The following is a 24,207-nucleotide window of genomic DNA, read 5'->3' as shown; positions in this document are numbered from 1 at the left end:
CTGCTGTTGACAGATGTCCTGCATACCAGCATCAACTGATCTCATACATGTACTCTCGGAATGCATTCGCCCTGTGATCACGTGTACTCTGTTGTAGCCTGGACGCACATGTACATGATTGTACATGCATAGAAGAAGGAGGTGGGTAGATAAAGCCTTTTAATTAAAATGTTAAAGGCAAGATTCATGTACATATTTGATATCTCTACTGTTTCGGGTATGAGTCCAGGTTAGCTGCTCAAGCAAGATGTGCAAGTAGTGAAAAGCGGATACAGCTGTATCTCTCTCGTACCTTCGCCCGTGGGTTGCGATCATCATCTTGGCGTTGGTTGGTGGACAGCCAGCGCCAGCTGCAATAGTTTGAAGATTGTTTGTACGCCATTTCTGGTCCTCGACTTGGGTAAGTTAGCATCTGCATTGAATCCACCACTAATGCTAAGTGACCTTGGGCTAGATGATGGGGGGGGGGGGGGGGGGGGAGGGGGTGCTGGTACGCTGGTTTGTTCCGTCCCACCACGGGCTCAAACAGTAGTACCACAGGTGCGATTTTGACTTTGCGTTTAGGACATGTACCAGGAATTTGGAAAGTGGGAATGGACTCAATGGAGTAGGAACAAGTAAAAGCCATATCAGTGGGATCCGACCAACACATCACGTGGAAGTGGCTCGTGTATCATGTGCTACGCTGTCAATCTGGTCTCAGTCTCACTCTCAGTCTCAAACTCTCACTTTTCCGTTCGGATACTACATTGCCATTTCCTAGACACTCAAAGAGGAGAGCCGTTCTCATTCGAGTCATTGCTATTCCTGCAGGCAATACCACTGTACATCGATACTCCTAATCTGAGTCCTTGCACAGACCTGCCTTCAAACGAAAGTGTCAATTCTGTCAAGAGCCTGTCAGAGATTGTCACTGCTTGCCCTCTACTGCTCTAGCTCTGCACGCATTGTTTTGGACGGTCCAGTAAACTGTAAGTGTGAAGAGTAAAGTCCCAGTTTTCAGACTATCAAGTATCGACTCGGCTCAGCCCAGATCAGATGGCACACAGCCAGCCAGTACTGCTAGTGCCTTATGTCGTGGCACACGGCGAACGTCCTTGCCTTGGGCACGGGCATACATGTATGCTCACACTGCACTGAGTGGGGACAGTCAGTGCAGTGGACTATGTGCAGTGCCACACTGCCAGCAGAACGTTGTGATCGTCCAGGCTAGGCTAGCTGGGGTCGTAAGCGAAGGTCAGGGGTGAGAACAATAATAAGCGGAATACGAATAGCAATGATCTCTCAATTGCTGCATCAGTTGCAAGACAAAGCTCCCAAAGACTGAAGCGACGTTTCTCCCTTCAGGACACCAGAAGAAACGCTGACAGAAGTCCACCATTGCAGAACCCCAAGTGGTTGTTGGCGAGCTGTTTGGCAGTCAGCAAATCATTTCACTGGCCAAGGTAAGCTGCAGAGTGCTTGTGCAGGTTCATCTCTTGTTCTGGTCGACCCACCAGACCTGTCACCATTGGAACGAGTAAATGAGCCTGCGTTCGCCTTTGTAAATAAATTTGTCCAGCTTGCTCTCCTACTGATTTGTGCATAGGCTAGGCATCACCGGCAAGTGGCACGGTCCGTTTACGTGGCACATTTACTAGTCCGGATTTCCATTCATCTCCGGGAAACTCGCTGCAGGGACTATAGTCTAGATACGGTCACACCCGGCAGCCAGTCGAGCCACTCTGCAACTCGACTCTCGCAGTTTGGTCATCGATCACATCAGGCGTCTAGTGGACGTGGTCCTGAAGTGAAGCGATCATTTTCATTCTATTGCTGAACTGAGCTCATGAGCTGAGCTGGGAGGCTGTGTTGGTAACATTACTGCTGCCATTCTCGCGCGTGACCACCAGCTGATTTCGCATTTCAGGTGAGTCCATGTTCCAGTGACTTGTGGCACACTTACAGAATGGATTCATTGTTTATACAATCGATAGCATGAAGCACTCATTGATAACTCAGGACTGCTCCGAGTCGATGATGGATTGCTCGTTGTATTTCTGGAACTGTGATTCGTCTCCTATGCAAACAGCGCGCGTCTGCTTGTGTACGTGTGCCAGTTGTACCGTCCTGTTGTAACCTACCTGCATCATGCAGGCTACCATCTTTACTAGTGCTACAGACTACATTGTCATTGTAGCGGCGCTTGGCATGCAGGCATTGCAATCGGCCGGCTCTTGAAGCCATTCCGACAGCTCAGCACGCGAACGTGACGAAGAAATTCTTTGCGAAAAATTCTAGCCTCAGAACCAAACAATAGATCCACCTCTGATCATGGAGATGGTTTTTTCGTGTTCGTCGTAGGAAGATCAATGTTTGAGCCTAGTTTTTGGAGACTGCTATCCCATGATAATGATGTGACGATTGTGTTTCACCGGTGGCAGGGGACTGAACTCTAGCGCTGGGGACACACACATCCGGCGCTGAGTGTTGCTCTCGCTGGACATAGCGATAGTATAGCCCGTCATAGGTCAATCCAGCTCACGCGCTCTCTCTGCGTTGCATATTTCTAGCCTTGTCACGCGAAATCTGTGTAGTAACATTTTCTAACCAAGGGCTTAGGTGTTTTCTATGTGTCACACTACAAGCAACGATGACACATTGGTGAGGTGAGAAAGGTTTGCGCAGCTTGCGCTTGCAACGAACTACTTCTCTCCGATGCCTGTGTATTTGATGTATTTTGTCAGTTTCTGCGTGATGCGCGGTGGCCATGTCCCAGACATCGTGTGTTGGCTTGCGGCCCAGTAGCATTCCACCACACTGTTCTGCCAGATTTTATCAACTACTTACGCTTTTCTATTCGTGATGCTGCCATGTTTCTGTGTTTTGTTACTACAGAATAGTTTCTGGTCGGTTCGCCCAGTTATTTGCAAACGTCGCCCCACCTCATCCAGGCCAGGTCCAGGCGCTATGACGGATGCAGTGCAGTTACTCGCCGTTATGGACAGTGCTAGCAGGCCAATTAGCCCCGTCAGCGCCGATAGCGCGCTACCAGCAAACGGTCCCAGTGAGGATGGTGCAGAGGTTACATGGATTTCGCGTTCGTCCACCAGTGACAGCGCTACTACAAGTTCAACGGCTGCTGCCAACATGAACACCGGACTCCAGCCTGACCCTTGTAACAGTACCGAAGCTAGAGATGGCAGAGTGCGAAGTGTGGTCGACACGACAGTCACTCCAGAGCACGACCCAACCGTGACCAACGCGAATACCGTGCGTGTACGTGCGAGAAGAGGTTCCAAGCGCAAGCGCTCTGCATCACGATCCTCCCGTCACAGTGGTGCGGCTTCCCCGTGTGGTGTTGACAGCGCCGCCTTGGCCGCACGGCCTACATCAGCATGCAGTAGTAGGTCAGGCATTGCGTTTGCAGACGATGACGGCAAGTCCCTGCAGGATGGCAAAGTTGGCAGTACAGATGACTTGTTCTTGCCAAGTGAAGCGAATCATCGGTCAACGCTAGCACTGGCAACACAACACGCGCAGCCTGTTGCTTCACGTCGCAGCGGTCACTTCCTGAGCCATGCTGCGAACAAGGCCGCTCGTTCTGCGACCTCCTTTGCTCTCCTGCCCGTGCGTCTAGGCGTGCACGCGGTGTACGGCGTGCGCACGGCGTTCCTCCGACTTCTTCACTTTCTGTACTGCTTCTTTTATCGGCTGCTGAGGATGGCCGTGTGCCTAGTCACAAGACGATCCTTCGACGAGATCGATGGAAGGAGAAGGATGCCTCTCGCTGTAGGCTTTGAACGACGGCCTGCTCGTCCTCCCAGTCCTGATCTATCTCAGCTAACTGACGAAGAGAAGAGGCTACTCACGTCAACCCTGGATCGACTGAAAACCGAGAGCGAGAAGGAGCTACTTCGAATCCAGTAAGGAGAAAATTATATATTTGTTTAGACTTCACCAAAAATAGACGTGATTGACTGTTTATGGAACACGGAGTTTCTTGGTCGGAGGGCACACTGGTCAGCCCACGTTTGTGCTGGGCACACGAGACCAGGCGGTGCTTGGCACACTCTTGTGATCTGCACGTGTCGTTTTGTTTTAGGGCTGTCGACTCCGCGCGTGTTGTGACATCCATGTAACCCAGAAATACTGATAGCTGCACTTCAGAAGTAATAGTACTAATACTAATAGTAATAGATGAAACCACCACGTATGTTAGTTCGTCTTCTTGTCACACACACGCTCAGCAGAATAAATACGACCGTGGATGACTTGAAACAACGCCGCTAGAGAATTTGTCGGAGAGGAGACCAAGTGATTTGCATTTCGTTGTGTTTGTTGCACCGCACACACTGCGAGTAGAGGCGAAGACCAGCACTGGAGTCAGGTGTGCTCCAGCTGATCGTTGTAACGTTTCACTGAACTAACTTGACAGTCGACAGCACAGATTCTGTGTTTTGGACCTTGCGTCGTAATGTTGATGGAGCTGACTGTCACAGTGTCAACAATCGATCCGTGCTAGCGTGCTGCTGTCGTAACAAAGCAGGACCACTATCTGTATGCCAACGAGGAATATTAGTATTGTATTGTCTTGTTCTGTCAGTGGACGGAAACTATTCGACTCTCGTGAGCAAATAATTGTTGCAATAGTACCTGTGGCTAATGTATGGAAATGCACGTCTTCTGATTCATACAGCTCCTGTGTTGACTATGTTTTATCCTGACAAACATCACATGTTGTGAGAAACACCCCCAGCAGATATGAGGAACATCCAACCACCCCCTTCTACTAGTAGTAGCACATGGGCTTGTGAGTGCATCATGTAAACTGTATTCTGATGAAATGCCTGTGTAAAACAACGACATGAGTGTAACGTTGGTCAGACATAGATAAGTCAGATTCCTGGCAGTTCGAAACAATATTTGCTGGTCTTGTTCAGTACTAGTAACTGTTCTAGAGACAAGAATAAACCTGTTCCACAGGCAGTACAGTTACTGCAATGCTGGTTGTCCACTCTGCTGGAATCCTTGTCAGTCAGCTGTTTGATTACATCATAAGTGGTGTTTCCCCTTGGCTGGTCAGGTACTGTTGCCAGTAGTGGCAGTACTACCATTAGTGTGCTAGCCATCCCAATTAGTGTCACTGCCAGGAAATAATTGCAAGTCAGTGACTGGAAATGAATGAATGATTGAATGCTCAGATCACTACATGTATCACTGTTGTACACTCCAGTAACCATCACAGCCTCCACTCCAGTCACACTCTCAATGCAGTGTTATCATTGTGTTACAGTCACTTGTCTAGTCAGTTAGTGTCAGCAGAGTGAGGGAGCACATCAATGAATAGCAGTAAATGGCGCAGATCAAGGATGTCTGCAGTTGAATCCCAAGCTTTATTTACTCAGTTTCTGGCATGTGCCCAGGATTTCAGTGCTCACTGTGTGTTCCAGTGCCAGTACGTGGATCACTGTCCTAGAAGCTGTTTTCTAACTGCGGACGCTGGTCAGCTGGGGATGTGAAGCAGCTCACTCATTTCCTATCGCCCCTTGTGTGTCCGCTGTTCATCCACGTTCGACGTGACTCTATCTCGTTGTGTTTTTGTTAGTTGGATCAGGGTTCAGACATGAACAAGAACACGTTTTGGTGGCAATCTGTATACGTCTTGTGTTTGTACGATAATATTTACTTTGAAGTATTAGTCATTAGGTTTAGAGAAGCCTGCCGGTTACTAGCCGGGTAGCAGCACAGGGGTATCTTAGAGAGGAGGTAGCCATGAATGGAGTCCCCAAGGCCGTGATCAGAGTGAACAAGGATGTTATGGGGATGTGAACAAGTTCTCTGCGAAAGCAGGGTATCAGTTTGTGCTTTTGCTGAGCATCAGCATTGCGGCTTGAGTCTCTGCCAGTAATAGCCTTGCTGTTCCCCAACAGTACAATCGTCATGTTGTTCCTAGTCAGAGCTGATGGCTGAGCTTTGTTCCATTTTCAAGGCAGTGCACTTCTTTTGCAGAAATCCAAGTACTTGAGAGCACTTCAGTTGCCTTGCTGCCCAAGTGTTTAACACTAAGTAGTGTTCCGGTGAAGTGGTCCACATACACCTAAAACCAGCTACGGTCATCAGCTTGATCAGCTGTTTCCTTTGTGTGCAGACAGAACGTGCTATCATGCGCTGCACAGTTCAGTGGCCATGCATGTATGAGAAGGTACTGACCGACCACTGATAAGAAACAAAGCACTTCACTACTTCATGCTACATGTACTTCCCATTGAATTTTTAATGCAGATTGTCAGACATGTACATACATTCATATTGTTCTGGGAAGTGCGGCTGGCAGATACCGCAACCAAAAAGACCAGCTCAGTACAGATCCCTATATGATGCTGTGATGACTGTTGTCTAATTCGTTGCATCATTATAGTCATGACCTTTGAACATTATGTCATTACAACCTGTGACCTTTGCTCGAGAGCAGAATGATACTTCTTTGTTTTGAAGACTGGCTCGCAGAGAGGCCATGAACACAGTCATGTTGAAATGGTGCATTCTATCATAGGGTGATGAACGAACACAAACACTCTCTCTCTCTCATTCCTCCTTCTCTCTATGTATCTCTCTCTCTCTCTCTCTCTCTCTCTCTCTCTCTCTCTCTCTCTCTCTCTCTCTCTCTCTCTCTCTCTCTCTCTCTCTCTCTCTCTCTCTCTCTCTCTCTCGCTCTCCCCTTCCCTCTTTCCGTGCATCCACAAGTATCATTTCTTTTCCCCTTGATAATGGAGTGGGCTGAGTGCCCAAATGAGGGAGAGGGAGGAAGAAATTTAGAATATAGTACAGTTGCTTTCATGCACTCTAGTGACCGTTAAACCATAGTTGATCACCAGAGACAGCATGTCTTGGATGTGTACAGTCAACTTCGCTAATAACGACTGAGAATATAACGACAATTCGCGAATAACGACAGAATTTACATGCCCAGAGCAAAGTCCCATCAAACTGTAATACATATACTTGCAAGTAGTGAGACTTCAGGTTTAAGGACACTTTTCCGATGCCCCGCCAAGTGTCGTTATACACAAAGTTGACTGTAATTGAATTGAATTGAATGAGTAAAGAGTATGACCTCTTTGCCAAACAGGCTGTGTTGTACATAGATCTCTACATACATAGGCTCATAACTCAACGTGGAATGCAATGCATTTGTTCCGTATCATAGTTGCAGTCGCATTATAGGAGAAGTGTGCAGTTTCTTGCGTCAAGCTACTGGTAGTAAAGCATTGTGGATATTCTTCAAACACGGAGTTCTCTTTCGGGTGATTTGACTGGTTTCCCACGTGACAGTGGTGTTCTATGATGTCCGGAGTCGGTCGTTAGTACACTGCGACCATGTGTGCGCGGCGTGACCAACTGACTTGCATAACGAATCAAGGCACAGTAATTGGTGCATAACCCTCCAGGGGAATCCCCAAAGGTGTATGGTACCCTCCAGGGCACCCTAGTCAAATCAAAATTTTGATACCAAACTGACAAAGTCTGTGTTGCTACACGTGCCGTCATGTCAGCAGCCTGCCGATTTTTGAGCCGATAATTGACCTTCTCCTGCCGACAACAACCATGAAAGTGTCCAAGTTTGACCTTGTGCTTGGTTTAGAAATCATGATCCAGATGGTGAACAGCCCCCTTTTTTGCTTCGATGAGTTTTGAATTGCTAAAGTGAGTGGTGAAAATGGGAAGAGTGGGTTGCGACCTAAAGAATCAGGGAAACCTGGAATGTTTCACGATATTTTCTGCCAAATCTGTTCATACGCTATGCAATGATGTCATTGGTGGTGAGTCAGCGAAACAGCACACCCATAGTGCCATACGGCGCAAGGCAACGGTTTCCATGCTTTTGCAGGAGCTAGTGCATCGCTGTGCCACAACTAATATACTTTGCCAAAGCATGTCAACGGGTGATGTAATCGCGTAACCTCTATTAGCAAGGCGTTTCTTCCCATCAACATCTCAGGCCAAAAGGTCAAAGATGAAGACAGATGTCGGTCAGATTTTACACCAGACTGAAGCACATGTAGAGGACGCTCAGTGTTCTTGAAGCAATCCATTTGAATCCGTCACAATACTTCTACTTTGAAGCACTGCTCCAAAACTTTGTTATGGTCAGTAAGGGGTAGGGCTTACTGCTACTGTGCTAGTTTGCAGGATTTCGCTCTCCTTCGAGCTCCTGGACATTCCAGGAACATCTCGATGGCCCTGGTCTACTGGCATCTGCACGATCAAAGGCTACCCGATGTGAATTATTGTTTGCTGCAACTCAACAGCCAAGTATTTTAAAAAAACTAAAAAAGACCAAAAAACAGCCAAGATCTGTAAACGTGGGGTACACGACACGAACTCACTACACCTTTCGGAAAAGCTAGATGACAATGCACATAGCACCGCGGGGCATAGGTGTAGATTTAAATCTACAAGTCATGCTTTGTACACCTGCAGGGCGAATGAGCTTTTGTGGTCAAAATCTAGCCATAAGCAAAACCTTCAGCCTAGTTTAGCTCACTCGTACACCCATTTTCGTCTGACACCTATGATATGCTCCTGAGCTTCCCGATGACAGTATACCAGGTATACAGCCGGAGCGGAAACAAGCGAGGGCGATTGTTATTGTTTCGTCACTGAACTGAGATGATGTTTATCTGCGGGTACGGGTAAGGGGAATCGGTGTTCGTGCCCTCGCCCATCCAGTGTCAATGATTTGTCGCTGTGCGCATTCAGTGATTATCTCCGACGTCTGTACATTGTTGATGACTACCATTACCGTTACTGCGATAGCTTGAATCTGGCAGTCCTCAGGGGCGTACATAGGGCGGTTCCCGGGATGCCCGGGAACCAGTAAAAAAAATTCGATATTGGTACAGAATTTTTTTGGATCCAGCCTTTTCAGGCCCATGCGCCCAGCGCTCGCAGTGCAAGTGCATGCCTAGCGCCTGGAGTCCGCGCCTGACCATGCTGACGGTCCGAGTACTGTGACTAGTCCAGGTGTGAAAGCGGTGCTGGGACACAGTGTACTGGACTGGGTTCAACAAAGTCTCTACATCGCCGGATTCCTCGATCTCAAGAGTCAAATAATTAATTCCTTTGCAGTTTGTTTTGACGAAGTTCGTCTTGTTTTGGACGATGCTTTCGCTTTGTGGAAAAGAAAAATGAAGCATCCACATCCAGAGGGCCAGCGCTCTATTCAGAGCTATTTTGAGCAGCAGGCAAAGCGTGTAGCCAGTGCTAGTGGCGAAGGTCAAGAGATAGATGAGAATGGAGACGCACCTGACTTGCAAGCGAAGGCTGCATGCATCGAGCAGCGCTGAGGAAGAAATCGTCGGCGAAGCTGTAGAGCGACCGTTGTTACTTCAGTGACATGGGAGTGTGTTGGAAGGGATATGTGTTCGAAGGAATATTCTGAAAGTCGACGTCCACAGTGGAATCCAGTCCCCCGACATTTGCCGGACACGGAAAAGATTTCCGGCGTCACCGACAATCATTGTGCGCCACCGAAGGCGAAGAATTTCATTTCCTGTGCGTGTCCAGATGGATGGCAAACAGCGCCACTTTCAACTATCCTTGTTACAGGAGCTACCTTGGGTAGTCAGTAGTAGTCTTTTGACCGGCGTGCAATGGTGGCCTCTGCTTGCCCTGTGTGATGTTTGCTCCAGATGATTCGAAACTTAGGCAGCTTTCAAGACTGCATGCAATCGTCATGCTGAACAAAACATCCATAAAACGGGAAAAAGTTCAGTCTTTTAAAATCAAAAATGCATAGCAATGACATCGTCTAGCAGCTTGTGGATGAAAATTTCACCCAGTCTGAGGAGAATAAGCAGAAACTCCGTGGGATACAATTGTGTGGAATGTTGGTTCATCAGTTGGCATGGGAACCACTCCTGGAGGCGAGCGGCGTACGCCCCTGGTCCTAATGATCACTTCGCCGGTACTTGCTGGCGAAATCATTGCCAAGCCGGCATCGAACACTTCTCTCCTTGTTCATGATGCCACTGCAGTACAAGCGCCTGTGCCATTCCTGGCCCTGTTATGCACTGGGCAATACTTGTGTGTAGTTCACAGGTAGTTCTTCTGCATCACCTTCTTCTCCAGAATTACCATGATTACCCAAAGCCCCGTTTGAGCGTAACTGCAAGCCTAGGCTGAAGACATGGCAGTGCAGCGTAGGGTTGACACCCTCTGAGCATGATAGTATGCCATTAGGTGTGTTCGCGATACGGTCATAGGTTGTGGGATGCTCTGTAAACATGAGCAAGACACAGTCGTGATTGTCATGGCCCCTTGGTACACTTGTACATGATTGTCCAGCGTCTTCCACGCGCCCCAGGTGCACTGCATGTTACCGGCTACGGAGACATCTCCCCGCAATTCTGCCGTTATGACAGTCATTTGCGTTGTTCCTCGACTTAGTCTTTACGTTCTCCCGGTCACCCTTTGATGTCTCTTGTATTCGGGGTGCCTGTGCCTTCACGCTTGCTTGTGAGGCGGCTTCCTTGCGTATTTTCTCTGCAGAAGTGCTCGGCTTGCAATCGCTTCTCTCACGAGCCATGCACCAGCACATTTTGTAAATGGTGATAATAATAATTAGAAGTTCATGTAGGCCACCACTGCTCTTGTGTGATTCCCGAAGTGGAACGGCATTGAGAGCACTTTCCTGCAGCTGCAACTCGGTGACGGTACTGGAGTGCTAAGTCTTGTACAGACTCAGTACAGACTCAGTGTCAGTGTACAGAGATAGTCCTATCCCGATTTTCTTCATCTTGGCATTCTTGCTAGCCTTCAGTCACACAGATTGCAGCTCGATTTGCATGTCACGGTCAGTCACGCCCTGGCTTGTGATAACCTGACGTGTTGTAAGTGTCAGCTGGGATCAGCTGACGCAACGACCGCAGCCTGTAACAGATGTAACCGTCAGGTCTGGGTCTACCTACAGTGGCTACACCACTGTACACGCCGTGCGCCTGATCTGACGCCAACATGCTGGTCGTAGCATTGCCCAACGCGCTTCAATGGTAAATCGTGTCTGGACTGTTCGGTGCTATGTCACATGTAAATGTTAGACTGATGTGTGATATCGCACCTAGTAAACTAAAGACGTAAAGTCAAGGCGTGTACTTGTACTTGTACTTGTACTGTATGCTTTGCTCTCTTTATCAGAAAAGCGATACTGTCAGCTTTGCTATTATGTTTGTGGCTGTAGTGTAGTGGTCCGAGTGTAACCAAAAGTCTATAATTATGGACTCTTGGTGTTTACTGTGTTACTTTGACACGCGGGGTGTAGTTGTGCTGTGATGTGGTGTGTGAGTTGTGTAGACCTTGGACATGGTAGATCCACTTGGTGTATCGACTTGGTCGCCAACGCACTGCATACAGACGATACTGGTAAAATCTACCATACCGTGATGCGCCAGGGGAAACAGCTGGACATAACAGCTGGACATTGCATTGAAAGTAACAGTGTGCGACGAAGTGCTAGTCACCACGACGTAGTATTTGGACAGTTTAAACTAGTAAGAAGTCTTGTAAAGCTTGCGTAATAATACGAAAGAGAACCTGCGCAGAAGAGATCAAGACTACATTGTAGTCATGACGAAGCATGCATCATCTACAGTACAGTACAGAGTCAGTAGAGTACACAGACATAGGTTTCACGTTTAGACATGATTGTGTGTGAAAGCTCTTAGCAGTCAATAATTATTTCGCTGCGCGCACCCGATTATGGAGATGGCATTGTAATTTGTAGTGTCAAGCGTATTACTAGTAGCTGGGTGGTACAATGGGGTATCCCCAGTTTGACAGATGATTGCAGTGGCTGCTCGTCGCCGGGAGGCTGGAGAAAATAGCTCATCTTCTCAATGTCCTGGATCGTCGGTCGTAATCGTTGCCTTGTCCTTTGCAGGCCCTTCGATAATGGCTTCCGGCCTGTCATGTAGCTGTGAACGAAATGGCCTGCGTGACTGGGCCACCACCGGCGATTGTGCCGATCTCTGACCGTTTGTGCTGCGTGCATATGTGTGTCTTGTGTTATGTGTGTCTTGTGTTATGTGTGGACTGACTGTAGCCTAGGTATGTACGTGTACCATGTTGCGTGTGTTATCTTCGACAAGCGATGTCAGGCCGATACGATGTTGGTGCTGAGCCCGGAGCTAGCCCTTGCGGCTGGGAAGGCTTTCACAGTTTCAGTCAACGCCAGTCGAGCCTCTTGCCTGCCTTGGCGAACCCACGAGAACAATGAAAAAGCGTCGTTGTAGCTGCACGTTTTAGCAGGCTGTGATTTGTGCAAAGCGCAGCAGATAGCTGCGATGGGTGTCTCCCTCTGTCAGCTGATTCCAATGACTACTAAAAGTAGTGCCTACTACTAGTGTTAGGTGCTTTGTGTTGTGACTAGACTACCTCAGTACCTGTGCAGCGAGGGCAGTGTTGCGAGCAACAAGGCACGTCAGAGGAGATCAGCTGCTGAGAATTTTTCTGTTCGCGATTAGTCAAGCGAGCAACGCCGAGACGACTGCCTGGATGACTTGGTGCTCCGTGCTAGGTAGAGCATACGTCCGCTGCTTTGCTTTCCGTGGTGGCGCTTCTGGTGGACCTGTCTGATTTCAATATCCTGCTAGCACTAGCAGTGCAGCGGTTTTTGTGTGAGCGACATAAGGTAACCGTGACCGATGCTACTTGCCATCACACATGTACGTGTGCTGAACCTCTGTATGGTGATTACGGTGGAGGCTTGATGCGGACATAGACACTAATGGGCCAATCTGCGCAAACCGTAAAACACTTCTGAGTAGCCTCCGTCCAGCAGTATCGTTTGACTTTAGCTGAGAGCAGCGAACGGAACTCCCTGCTCATCGGAGTAGACTGATATCCTCTTTGTTCGCCTTCGACCCTAAGCTGTAAGTCTATCTGCTCCAGCATCGAATGAAGTTCATTGTTATCCTTCTACCGGACCAGCATGCTACCAAACTGTTCTCCTTTCTGCTTTAGCGCAGTTAGGCAAACCTAAAGACATTCCCATGAATTCCTCAGTACGTCGTTGCAAAGGCTTTGGCTGCGGCATCTAGAAGTAGCGCTCCCACTTCAAAACTACAAAAGTGAAGTGTCTGTGGAGAAGCCTTTGTGTGGTCTCCGCATTTATCAGTGCAGTGTTCCTCGTCTCTGAAAAGACGCAAGGCAAGGGCTCGTCACTGATTTCGGTGTCACGGTGCGCTCGACAAGAGACCATCGTAGAACACTACAGGGTGCAGTCTACAGTTGAAGAGCGCTTACATTTTTCGGGATACCGCAGAAAGGACTTTCCAACGTCGTCAAGAATGTCATCGATTCTGCTAAATCTTCGCCAGCGGTTCGCGAACCGAAACCGAGCCAGTCAAGACTCGGATCAGATTGAACTCAGTCCACGACCGTGTACAGATTCAGTCTCCGTCCACACTAGTAACAGTGCAGGAAGCAGTGTTACGGTGCGAGCCGTTACCTCCCCGCAGAAAATCCCAACCGACGATGACCGACAGAACGAGCGAAATCGTCCGGAAACCAGTCCAGCCAGGACATCATGTGTCCACGTTCACCCTAGTTCTTTGTCATTGTCGAACACTGAGTCTGCACTTGTGCACCAGGAGAAAGGAGATGGCCATGAGCAGGAGGACATGAGTGAGGCAGCCGTGACACCTTCAGACGTTGTTTCACCCGGTATGCCAGCTTTCGGTAGTGCGTGTAGCAGCTCAGACTTGGAGAACTCGGCTCGATTCGAAGAGCGCTATCAGCCGCAGCAGCTTCAGCAGCACACGCCCACGCTACGAACGCGCGTGATGCAGAAGCGACTGACACGAAATTCGCAGTACTCACCCATGTCTTCCGGATTTGGTGCGATCGATGGCTCAGACTCTCCTGGCGAATCATTGGACGAGCATGACGACCACGAAGCAGGAGAACCCCCATCAACGTTCAGTTTACGTGATGTGGTTGGTAATTCCAGTGTGGCTGCGTTCTGCGGCAAACTGATAGAACTTCCAAAAAAGAAACTGAGAAGGAGGGATACTGGGCCCAGTGCGTGCGTCCAACAAGGTGTTGCATGCGAACATGGCCACTCCTGCCCCTTTGCATTCGATATTGATGGCGTCTCAACAGAATTCATTGACCGCCGGCGCCGTGCAATATACCAAAAGATCGGAATGTGAGTGAATTTCGTAGTGCAGAGGGGAATAGTGTGAGGGGAGTAGAAGTCGGACGTACTCTTGTAGATTACATCTGTGACTGTATCATGTATGGCCATCATAGTGTGTATCCTGTTGACCTTGACCCAGGCTGAGCTGGCGAATTGTTGAAGCGCCCAGTGTCCAGTATTCGTTGAACAGAGATGTCTATTCTTGAAACAGGGTGGTGCGCTGGAATGCAACTGTTGCAGCTGTTTTGTAGCGACGTCAGCACCTTGAGCTCTCCATGGTGCCCTGAGCGGTTTTGTGTCGCCTTGGGGCTGTGCACTGTAGTGTTCGTGGAGGAGTAGTATGTGGTCTAGATAAAAAGAACAGGTGATAAGGTGAGACAGGAATACTGTAGGTCTAGCTATGGTGTAGCTTTACAACACTCAACAGTGAACACACCATGATGCGCCATTATACGCAATGTCCTTCACCCTGCTTGACTCTGTACACCGGTGTTTGTGTGATGTGCCTGTGCCTATGCTTTGCAGGAGAGCTGAGGATCAGTTGCAAGTGTTCGCGACGCAGGGCGCTGCCTTCTTTTCGGACTTTGACGTGGTGTGCGATGCCTGCTTGCAGGTGAAGCAGTGTGTGGAGGTGCCCGGTGTCAATCGCAATGAGAAGGTGAGTGATCATGCAGGACAAAGCTTCTAGTATGGCTGGGATTGTGGGGCAAAGAGGACTGGTGGCCAGAAGGGATTTCAGTGACACAAAATTTAATGGATAATGGACTATTCACTGTGTCTGAATACGGGACGTAAAACGCGTTTCTCAGGTCGAATATAGTAAGTGATTGAGGCGAGAGTTTGTGGCTGCGTTTTTTTTTTTTTCTACAAAATCCACATATCTCCAGACACTGGTATGCCGGTATTCTCAGTTTGGTGGCATTGTACTGTTAGCATAGCAATACTAGTCTAGCACATGTCACATTCACAGTGACAGTGTATGCTGAGACTAGGAACGTTTAGCAGGTGCTGCAGCTTGCTATGCTGGTCTTGGTCGTGCTCCACAGAACTAGTCTTAGTGGGCACAGACTTACATGGTGTGTTTCTCATAAATGCAGAGGAACAGATTACCGGGGGTGCCACCTTTGCTACTACATTGTTGGGTACACGCACCCTGACAATGTTAGCAGAAATTCCAGTTGATCATGAAGAACTGAAGCCTGTGGCATAGCAGTTCCGAGTGTCCAGGAAAACCCGGCTGATATATTGACTGAAGATGGCCTTGCCCGAAAATTCGAATAATATTAATATCTCTTTTTCTTTTAGTGATTGGTGTAGCCCAGAGACCGTTTGGAGAGTGTTGTGAAGATGTATGGATATAGTGGATGGCTACAGTGGAGTCTTCGCATTTTGAGAAAGGTATATTGACTGACAATAGAATTGTGTATGTGTGCTTTGTGCATGCAGCTGTTGATCTGCAGTGAGTGCATGGTACCGCTGCTTAGTGGAGCTTGGTACCATGGAATGGATCCACTGGAGACCGTCAACGTTTGCACGGGCCTGATCGAGAAAGCCGGAACTCCGTCACCAGGGGTAAGCGGTCCTGTTTTGCAATGTTCCTTGATCCCCTTTGCTGGTATGTAGTTCAACTGGCATGGCTGCCATCCGATGATGATGTACTATAGTTCTGTACTACTTGAGTGGATTCAAAAATCTACGCAACAGCAAGTGAGCAGTAGTGGGATTTGGGCAACATTTCAAAGTATAATCTTGGCCAACACTAATCATCACCATCTCTCTTTCGATAATGCCAATATTCTTGATCTGGATTAACTGATTGGGCTTTTTAATTTAATGAATGTTTTTGAATGTCTTGCGTTCTGCAGAATTCATCGCTAGCCTCGCCTCAAGTAAACATGGACGACTCTCAGTTTGAACCCGAACAGCCAATGAAGCTACTTCAGCTGGCAGAAACCGCTCCTCCCGTTGACGAGCCGGTATGTTCTGTGTGTTTATAATGTTTCTTGAGTGGCTGAACAATGGAATCTCTATGAAAGTCGGATCATCTTTGCATCGTCTATTCATCCCCCCAGGATGGGGCATTCCTGTGGCTTGGACTGTAATCCCCAGAATTTTTGTCAGCTATCTGTAAACTTACTTATTGGCTGTCTCTTGTGCGTGTTGTTTCAGATTGATTCGGAAACGGAGTTTGAGCAGGCCTGCGACGCGATAGCTGCAAAGCGACGCGAGTCGATGAGCGAGCGTCACGGTGCGTGCAGTCCCTCCCTGCCCGGCGAGTGTGGCGATGCTGCAGAGGATACACGCTCGCCCACCGAATCCCTGACCGCATCTCAGATGGAGGAGCGCAAGGATGCTGTCTCGGCCTTGGATATACCGTTTCCTTCTCGACGAAGACGTAAGAATACTATCATGATGAATACGCTAACACTATGATATGAAAAGAATCAAATGCACAGTCGATTATTACTGTTGCAACCAGAATGAATTGGTTCAGAGTTCAAAGAAACTATCTTGATGTTTTCTTTTATTGTCGTCTCCACGTCAACTATTGAAACTTGCATTTCTTGGTCATGAGCAATTCGTGCTCACTCCACTCACCTCCCACCGCTTGGAGCTGCATCTGCCCCTTGATCCTAGAGGGTGGTGGCGTTCCTGCGGTTGCAGAAAGCTCAGCCTCCAACCGAGTCTCGCGCGAACTGTGATTTTTTGTAGCAATGCGTGCGGTGGGTGATGGTTCCTTTTAGTCATGTAAGTTATTGTACATAGTGAGTGACAGCAGAAAGTTGATATGCACGTGATGATTGCTCCTAATTTGGGCAGCTGTCGACCACAATCCACTGGAATACACAGGTCACAAAACGGGAGATGAATTTACGGCAATTGACTGTCTTAATTGGTCTAGAGGGATACGTGTGCAGGCGCAACCTTGTTGCAGTGATCACCATTGTGGCTGGCCTACTGTGGTCTTTGAACACACGTGGTCTCTGAAACCGGAGTGCCCATTGCACATTCAGCACAACCAATGCCAAAGAATAGTGATCTTAGGGAACAGGTCTCACCTGTTTTGTCCAACAGCAGACATCCTATGTTCAGGAGAAGGAAAGAGTTCCAGGGAACCAAAGACTGAACACAATTGAATTCTCACTTTTGTGAGTAGTCGTTTTGAATTGCATTTGTTTTGCTCGCTTCTTATCAGTGACCTTTTTGCCCATTTTCTTTTGTCTTTTCCGATTTGTAGCATCTGGTGCTACTGACGCCCTACAGCTTCAGTTGAAGGGATCACCTGGTTCTCCACAAGCGTCTTCATCACCCGCAACCCTGGATTCGTTTAGTGAGAGGTATGGCTGCAGATCCTTTCCTGCAACGTGATGAGTGATGTCCTGTTAGCAGCTGCTGTTTGTCTAGCCTGTGGTTATCTACCACCCCAGCTCTGTGCACAGAACACTGATCTTCCTAGAGCCGGTGTAACATACAGTGGAACTCACCTTACTACTTACTCTGATAAGACATATTCGTGCTTCGTACGCACATAGACTCATAGTCCGGAGCACGGGTGTATTGATCCATACTAAAATACCCATGAGGGGATCGTCTTGTCAGAGTTCTACTGTACATACATCCAATGCTTCACTGGAACATACAGTGTAGCTTGTGTTTACTGATCACTGCGACCAGAGACCACCTGCATTTGGAGACCACCCGCATTTAGAGGCTACCTGCATTTAGAGACCACCTGGCTTTAGAGACAAGTCAACTCAGGCACACTTCCGCCATACCTCAGCAGTCCGAGACCTGTACAGAATGACCATGTGTTTATAAAGACCATTCAGCCTGTCTGCACCATGGATGGTCAGGATGTGCAGGTTTGAGTGGTGTTATAAGAAATGAACATTCCTTCATACTTCGAAGTATATTTCATGGCTCCCTATCAGAACTCGCAGTTGCAAAATCCACCTAGTGGCATGTACATATTACAACAGATACTACTGTTGACATTGCTTCTACTTGCTTGTTTAGTAGTGCTTTGGATGGTGTTGACACATGACGATTCTAGATTCCATGTACAGAACCAATACCTAAGTTGGTTATTAATGTTCTTGTTCCGAAATCTTCATGTGCTCCTGCAGTGAATGTAGTGATAACGTTTCGTTCGGCACGTTTGGTGGCCTAAGCGATTGCTCCGCTGCGGATCTTGCACCCGGACTCGAACCAAACCAGATTGCCGGTAAGCGCTGTCTGCCAGGGTCATTCATTGCCTGACAGATCTCAACCTCTACTCATTTGCTTCCATGAAATTGGGCTTGTAGCCCGTGTGTACTTGGAAATTAAAAAAAGTGTTTTCTTCTCTTTTTTACATTTATTACTGGCTCAGTATCTGAGTTAAAAAAATACATGCATGCATACTCGTACTTCCTCTGCTACTGCTGTAGAAGGGCAAGGATCTGCAAGATTGTGTGTATCAACCAATGGGAACTAAGAGCTGCTAGTTTTGATCATCCCATGCCATGTTGGCAGGGTGTGCGCGATTTCCTTTTCCAAACTTACAAATATCCCCACTCATGGTTGTCTCGATGCTGGCTGCGTGCTGGTTATGTGTCCTGTGCATTTCAGGTCAAGAGCCAGTCGGTGAAATTGAGCTCGGTCTGCAGATGGGTGTGGAGGCAAGCAAGCAGCGATCTAGCTTTGTCCTGGACATCCTCCGGGGTCACAACTTCAAGCTGTGGCAGAATCTGGATGAGAAGCCTGGTTTCGGTGAGTGTGGGTGATGACCTCGTCATTCAGACTGTAGTATCTCCTTCATCACTATTCAAGGGCACACTGTATGTATGTATGAGATACACGTTACAGACATAAAAAAAGGTTGAACAGGATAGGTAGTTCTCGACCAGCTGCTGTGCCCCTTATGTGTTGTCCTATTGAAGGATGATTTTAGATTACTACTCACACTGCCACATGTATGTTGCGGTGCTCTAACACGATTGCATTTGATGTTGTTTGGAGTGTACCTTGGAGCTATGCTCCCATTGTTCGAATAGCCTTCTTCTTTTGTAGCACTTGAAGAGATGTACCAGCCAAATAGCCAAGGGGGGGGGGGGGGGTGTGCAGACAAACCACTCTTTTTCAGCTGATAGTCTTGACAAATGAAAACCTCCCGTTTAGAGATGTACGTATCTGGGCATGTTGTTTGACACCGTTCTAAGGGTGTGCACACTCCACTGTAGCCACTTCATGTTTCAAAGAGCCATACACCACTACTGAAAAACGGTCTCTTGCCTACAAATTTCTCCGAAAATAATTAAAAAATTGGAGGAATTTGTAGCCAAGAGACCGTTTTTGAGTAATGGTGTATGGCTCTTTGAAGCATGAAGTGGCTACAGTTTTTGGAGGAATTTGTGGCCAAGAGACCGTTTTTGAGTAGTGGTGTATGGCTGTTGTTTAACATGCCTGTGTATGGTGCATCGTGTAAATGTAACCCCCGGTTCACAGCCTGGCTACTTGCCTGTATACTTGGCCTGATAGATCAACTTCCGTAACCGTCCTGTTTTGTCTCCGTATGTGTCTATGTCTTGGATTAGAAATCTATATCAAGTGCTATCTGATCTTTCCTGGCCGAGTGATCAAGATGAAGACCCGCCAGGTAGCGCCAGGCCACCAGCCTGAGTTCCTCGACCAGCTCATCTCCATCATGAACAAGAAACTGCTGCAGAAGGCTGAGCGCTTGAAGGTAAGCTTGTTCTTGGTATATTGCAGGTATTGTGTGTTTTGAGTGGATTGTGAATGTCACATGGAAGATACGGGCTTGAAATCACCTTGGCTCAGACTCAGTGTCTAGCCATTCCTAATTCCAGAGAAATTTCTCTCTACGTAGTGCTGTACATGATGTGCACGTACTTGATCATCGGTTCAAGCACGCCTCCAGTCATTGTGATATACTGGAACATGTTGGTTTTTGAAGTGTAGCACCAATATTCGTTGAGCGGAGAACTGCTTTGAGTATGGATGGGATATTGTGTCCTCTGCGTATGATGTGCGGATATAAAGACTTGCTTGCTGCGGCTTTAATCACCATTGTCTTCGACTTGAAAAGTAATGGTACGAAAGGCCTAGTCGAAACTATATGGCAACTGTGCTTCATCTGTTGATTTTATTCCCTCCAACTGAAAATCCAGCCGAGTCTCACGCGAACCGTGAATTTTTTTAATTTTTTAACTGAAAATCTATTCGATTGTTATCGTCTGAACTTCCAACCTTGATGCATTCTCTGTGCCTTTGTACTTGTTGCGTACACAGATTCAGCTGTGGGAGGACCACGGCAGTCTGAAAAAGAAGCTGGCGGTCGGTGTGGCCACGATTGATTTGACCAAGATCCGCATGGAGGAGCTAGTGATGGGTTGTTACCCTCTCTACGTCCCTCACCGTCAGGCATCCATGCCTACAACACCCACCTCGCCTTCAGTCAGTGTTTCGCCTGGAAGTAAGTGCAAACGATGAGAGTATCCCTCAGTCACTCAAAGAATGCTCTGCCATACTGGTGCCGGTAGCGATAGCCTAGAAAAATGTGCCATGTCACTTGACTAATGACCCAGAGGGCGATGTGAATTGCTGAATTGTCAGATTGTTTTACGCCCGCAGTGATATTTGTAGCATTTTTCCAGTGCCTAGTCTGCTCAATTAATCAGTCTCGTGGGAGATTGCTTTTTATTTGGAATTTTGAGTAATGGCCCAAGGCAATCCACGCAGTGCATTCTAGTCAGATAATGCACATACATGTATTTTGCAAGCAAAGTGAAGGGCATGCATTTGAGCCACATATGCAACGTGAGTTGTGGCCGAAATTTTACAGATTCAACGCCACTGCATATTCCACTGTGTTGGGTAGATCACAATGGATACCCCCCCCCCCCTTCCCCCTCATACCTCGCTTGGCCTGAGTTTGCCACTGTACTAACAATTTGTTTGTTCTATATTGTGTAGGTACACCACCTTCCCTGACCCGCTCCAGCAGTGGGCGCTTTGGATCACTGCGCAATTCATTCAAGCGCCGCGAGAAGCTGCGACTCCGGCATTCGACCAGCGGCACTGCCCCATCGTCTCCCTTGGTGTCTGCGAACGTCGAGTCGTCACCGCCAGCTGCAGTGCTCTCAAGCTCAGCTCCAACGTCCGCTCCATCGGCACTGTCTTCCACACCCACCCGCGGCCATCGGAGTAGGCGGGAGAGCGAAACCGGCGAAACCGATTTGTAAGAGCCACCACCCGAGTGGAGTAGTGGTGGTGGAATACATTATTGCACTTTTTTCTCTCCTTGTTGTTGACACCGAAGACACTTTAATTATTTACGAGGTTATATGATCCACGTGTGTGTGTGAAGCTAGTGCACCGTGCACGGTATATTTTTTATCTCAGCCCCACTCCTATTCTATTATGCAGCGTTTGCATCTTGACTATTTGATCCAAAAATCAATGAAAAAAGCCGCCCACGATTTTCTGTGTATGTGCGACCAGAAAAACCTTCATATTCCACATACCGCATCTGTACTTTTTGGCCAGAAAGCCAGCATGTCCACATCCTAACGTTATTCTAACCCTTTCTACCCGGGCCGTATCCTGTGTATGCAATTGCTAATCGTGCATTTTTGTTTGTTGTTCGTGAAAAACCCAAACTGCATTCGCAAAGAACCATACTGCATCAGTGTCTTGTCTCTGGAGTGGTGATGTGTTGTTGTCCTGAGTGGGTTTGGTTGTGTGTTGTCCTGAGTGGGTTTGGTTGTGTGTTGTCCTGAGTGGGTTTGGTTGTGTGTTGTCCTGAGTGGGTTTGGTTGTGTGTTGTCCTGAGTGGGTTTGGTTGTGTGGACACATCGTCATGTACATGTACATCCGGTTTCTCCGACTGAATTCCCAAGCAACGTCCTATAATTATTTGTGCTCTTTCTGGGAGCTAATGACTCGTTGCTGCTACTGCTGGTACACTCAGAGTCATAACGTTACATGTACCTCGTTTATCCGGGTGGTCCCGGACCGGGCACTGCCCGTAACATTGAAATGTTCGTTAACTCCCAATCACACGCTTGTACATTTTGATGGGAAATGCGATAGAAATGGCATAATTATGACGTCACTTATTTCCACGAAAATCGACCAAAGAGTACAGTGTAGTAATATTTCCACTGAAACTCGCCCAAAGAGTGCCCAGTAGACCGAAGTGCCCGTAACTTCGGGGTCCGGGTATGTGAGGTACATGTATGAGTGTATGTGTGCAAGCAATAGATAATTATGTCTCCGTGGCATTGCTTTCAATATTTCAGATGATAAACGTGGAAAGAATGGACGTCAGGACAGGCTACGTCACAGTACGCGTGTAGTGGGCCGCAGTCATGTACATGTATGTGTTTTCACTTAAGGTGGCAGACTACCCAAAAATTCGCCGAAAAATCGAATTTGTAAATTCATATTGAGTGCTACGTCAGTTGAAAGAGCATGAATAGCTGCAAATTCTCTGAAATTAATTGTGTCCCGATCTGACCGGCCGTTCAAGAGTTATGGCCGAAAATGTGCCCTTGCAAGGAAAGATTTTTTTGTTGCACGCTGTCATTTGTTGGCAGCACTGTATTTGAATGTGAGCAGACCGTGCGCAACTTGTCGTATCATGGAAACACGTGAAAGTGTGCAGAATTTTGCTCCAAGTCCAAAAAATCAGGTTTTTGAGCCACGTATTGCAGCAGGACTTTTGCCAGCACCCTCGTGACGTTGCAGATATGTGGCTTGATTATTGTAGTTGACGTTGATTTGTAGTGACTTTGGCAAGTTTGAGTCGTGTCAAGAAGTCAGGTAGGATTCAGTACTAGGCAGTAGTGAAACGTGAGTGGTAGTCTTTGCCGGTTTCTGAGGGTATCCTGGATTTGGTGTGCAGCGCTGTGGAAATGGCTTGCTGTGGAGGTCCCAGCACTGGATGTTGTATCAAAGGTACGACCTCGTAGCACACCCTAAACCTAAAAAAATTCAAAAATTGACTTGGGTCTGTGGGAGTGTGTGAGAGAACGCCCACTCGTTCCGTTGTGACAGATTCCAGGGCCTCGTTGAGGGGCCCTACCCCATCACCCATGGCTGCTTCTGGACTTGTTCTAGGTTTGGGTCCCGCGCACGAACAGAATGAGCACGAAAATGTGAAAAAATTGTAAATGCATTTGTTTGGCTCCTGGGTGGCTCGCACACCGTGGCACTATGCCGGAAATTTGAGTTTTTCCGGCCTGGAAAGCCTGTCAGTGAGGCGCAAGAACTTGTAAATCATGTCCTGAGGGCCAGCATAGTGGCAGGAGTGTGTGGTCAAAATTTCACTCAAATCCATTGAGAAACACCAAAGTTACGGTCAATTGAATGCCATATGAAATTTATGGGTAGGCTGCCCCCTTAAAAGTAGGGGAAATGTTCTGCATTCGCCAAGGAAATCATTATGGCCGCCGACACCCGGATAATCCTAGTTGCAGTTACATTGCCTAAACGGCGAGTTCTTACATTTACTTCGTGGTAGAGTCTTTACTACTTCAAAGTACGAATAAGTCTAGCACACCCAAGGTCAACTGGATATTCACTACTCGGAGCGAGGGTAAAAATGGATGCAGCTAACGAAGTTCGTCCCCTTGTCGGGCATTGATTGTGAGACTTACCACCTCACCCTCGCCGTTAGGAGCTGCATCTGCCACCCTGGTATCACCATGATCACAGGCGCTAGGCATTGGTGGTGGCCTGGCAGTGGCACAAGCGAAACTATTACTTCCTAACCTAAGCTGGTCATAGCCGGTGGTATAACGCGGACTTTACGACTTACTTTCACACCAAGCTAGCTGGGTTCAACTCGAGTTCAACTCGAGTGACAGGAATGCACCCAAACAGGTTGTTGGTTGTACCAAGAGTACACAACCCCCAGGGTTACGTACATGTAGATCTACTCTTGGTTGTACCCTGCAGGTACGGTGATCAGGTGACCGGTGTACGCAGGAGTACGCGACCGTTCGTTCAACCATGTTCGATTG

The 24,207-nt window shown here is 47.8% G+C and overlaps 1 protein-coding gene across 4 annotated transcripts; it reads left to right on the top strand.

The window, feature by feature from the left end:
• Positions 1-1,237: 1,237 nt before the first annotated feature.
• LOC135822710 (uncharacterized) lies at positions 1,238-21,856 on the top strand. Of its 4 annotated transcripts, XM_065335532.1 has the most exons (13): positions 1,238-1,445; positions 1,589-1,909; positions 2,878-3,905; positions 14,705-14,837; positions 15,626-15,751; positions 16,045-16,155; positions 16,349-16,574; positions 17,418-17,517; positions 18,307-18,404; positions 18,791-18,931; positions 19,756-19,904; positions 20,471-20,654; positions 21,155-21,856. In XM_065335532.1, the coding sequence occupies exons 3-13, from the start codon at positions 2,950-2,952 to the stop codon at positions 21,421-21,423; spliced, it is 2,493 nt and encodes an 830-aa protein (XP_065191604.1). In that variant the 5' UTR covers positions 1,238-1,445; positions 1,589-1,909; positions 2,878-2,949; the 3' UTR covers positions 21,424-21,856. The 4 variants fall into 4 exon arrangements, with proteins under 4 accessions (XP_065191604.1, XP_065191605.1, XP_065191607.1 ...); XM_065335533.1 differs by lacking the exons at positions 1,238-1,445; positions 1,589-1,909 and adding an exon at positions 2,356-2,648; XM_065335535.1 differs by lacking the exons at positions 1,238-1,445; positions 1,589-1,909; positions 2,878-3,905 and adding an exon at positions 10,815-11,033.
• Positions 21,857-24,207: the final 2,351 nt, after the last annotated feature.

The sequence above is a fragment of the Sycon ciliatum genome, chromosome 8 (assembly GCF_964019385.1).
Source record: "Sycon ciliatum chromosome 8, ocSycCili1.1, whole genome shotgun sequence".
Taxonomy (NCBI): Eukaryota; Metazoa; Porifera; class Calcarea; order Leucosolenida; family Sycettidae; genus Sycon; species Sycon ciliatum.
Note: the sequence above shows the minus strand (reverse complement) of the source record. Positions and strands in the feature narration are given on the sequence as shown.

Coding starts and splice junctions, on each gene's coding strand:
- LOC135822710 (XM_065335532.1), top strand. CDS start 2,950: ATGACGGATGCAGTGCAGTTACTCGCCGTTATGGACAGTGCTAGCAGG. Junction 16,575..17,417: donor GTTTCCTTCTCGACGAAGAC/GTAAGAATACTA, acceptor TCCGATTTGTAG/CATCTGGTGCTACTGACGCC. Junction 19,905..20,470: donor AGAAGGCTGAGCGCTTGAAG/GTAAGCTTGTTC, acceptor TTGCGTACACAG/ATTCAGCTGTGGGAGGACCA.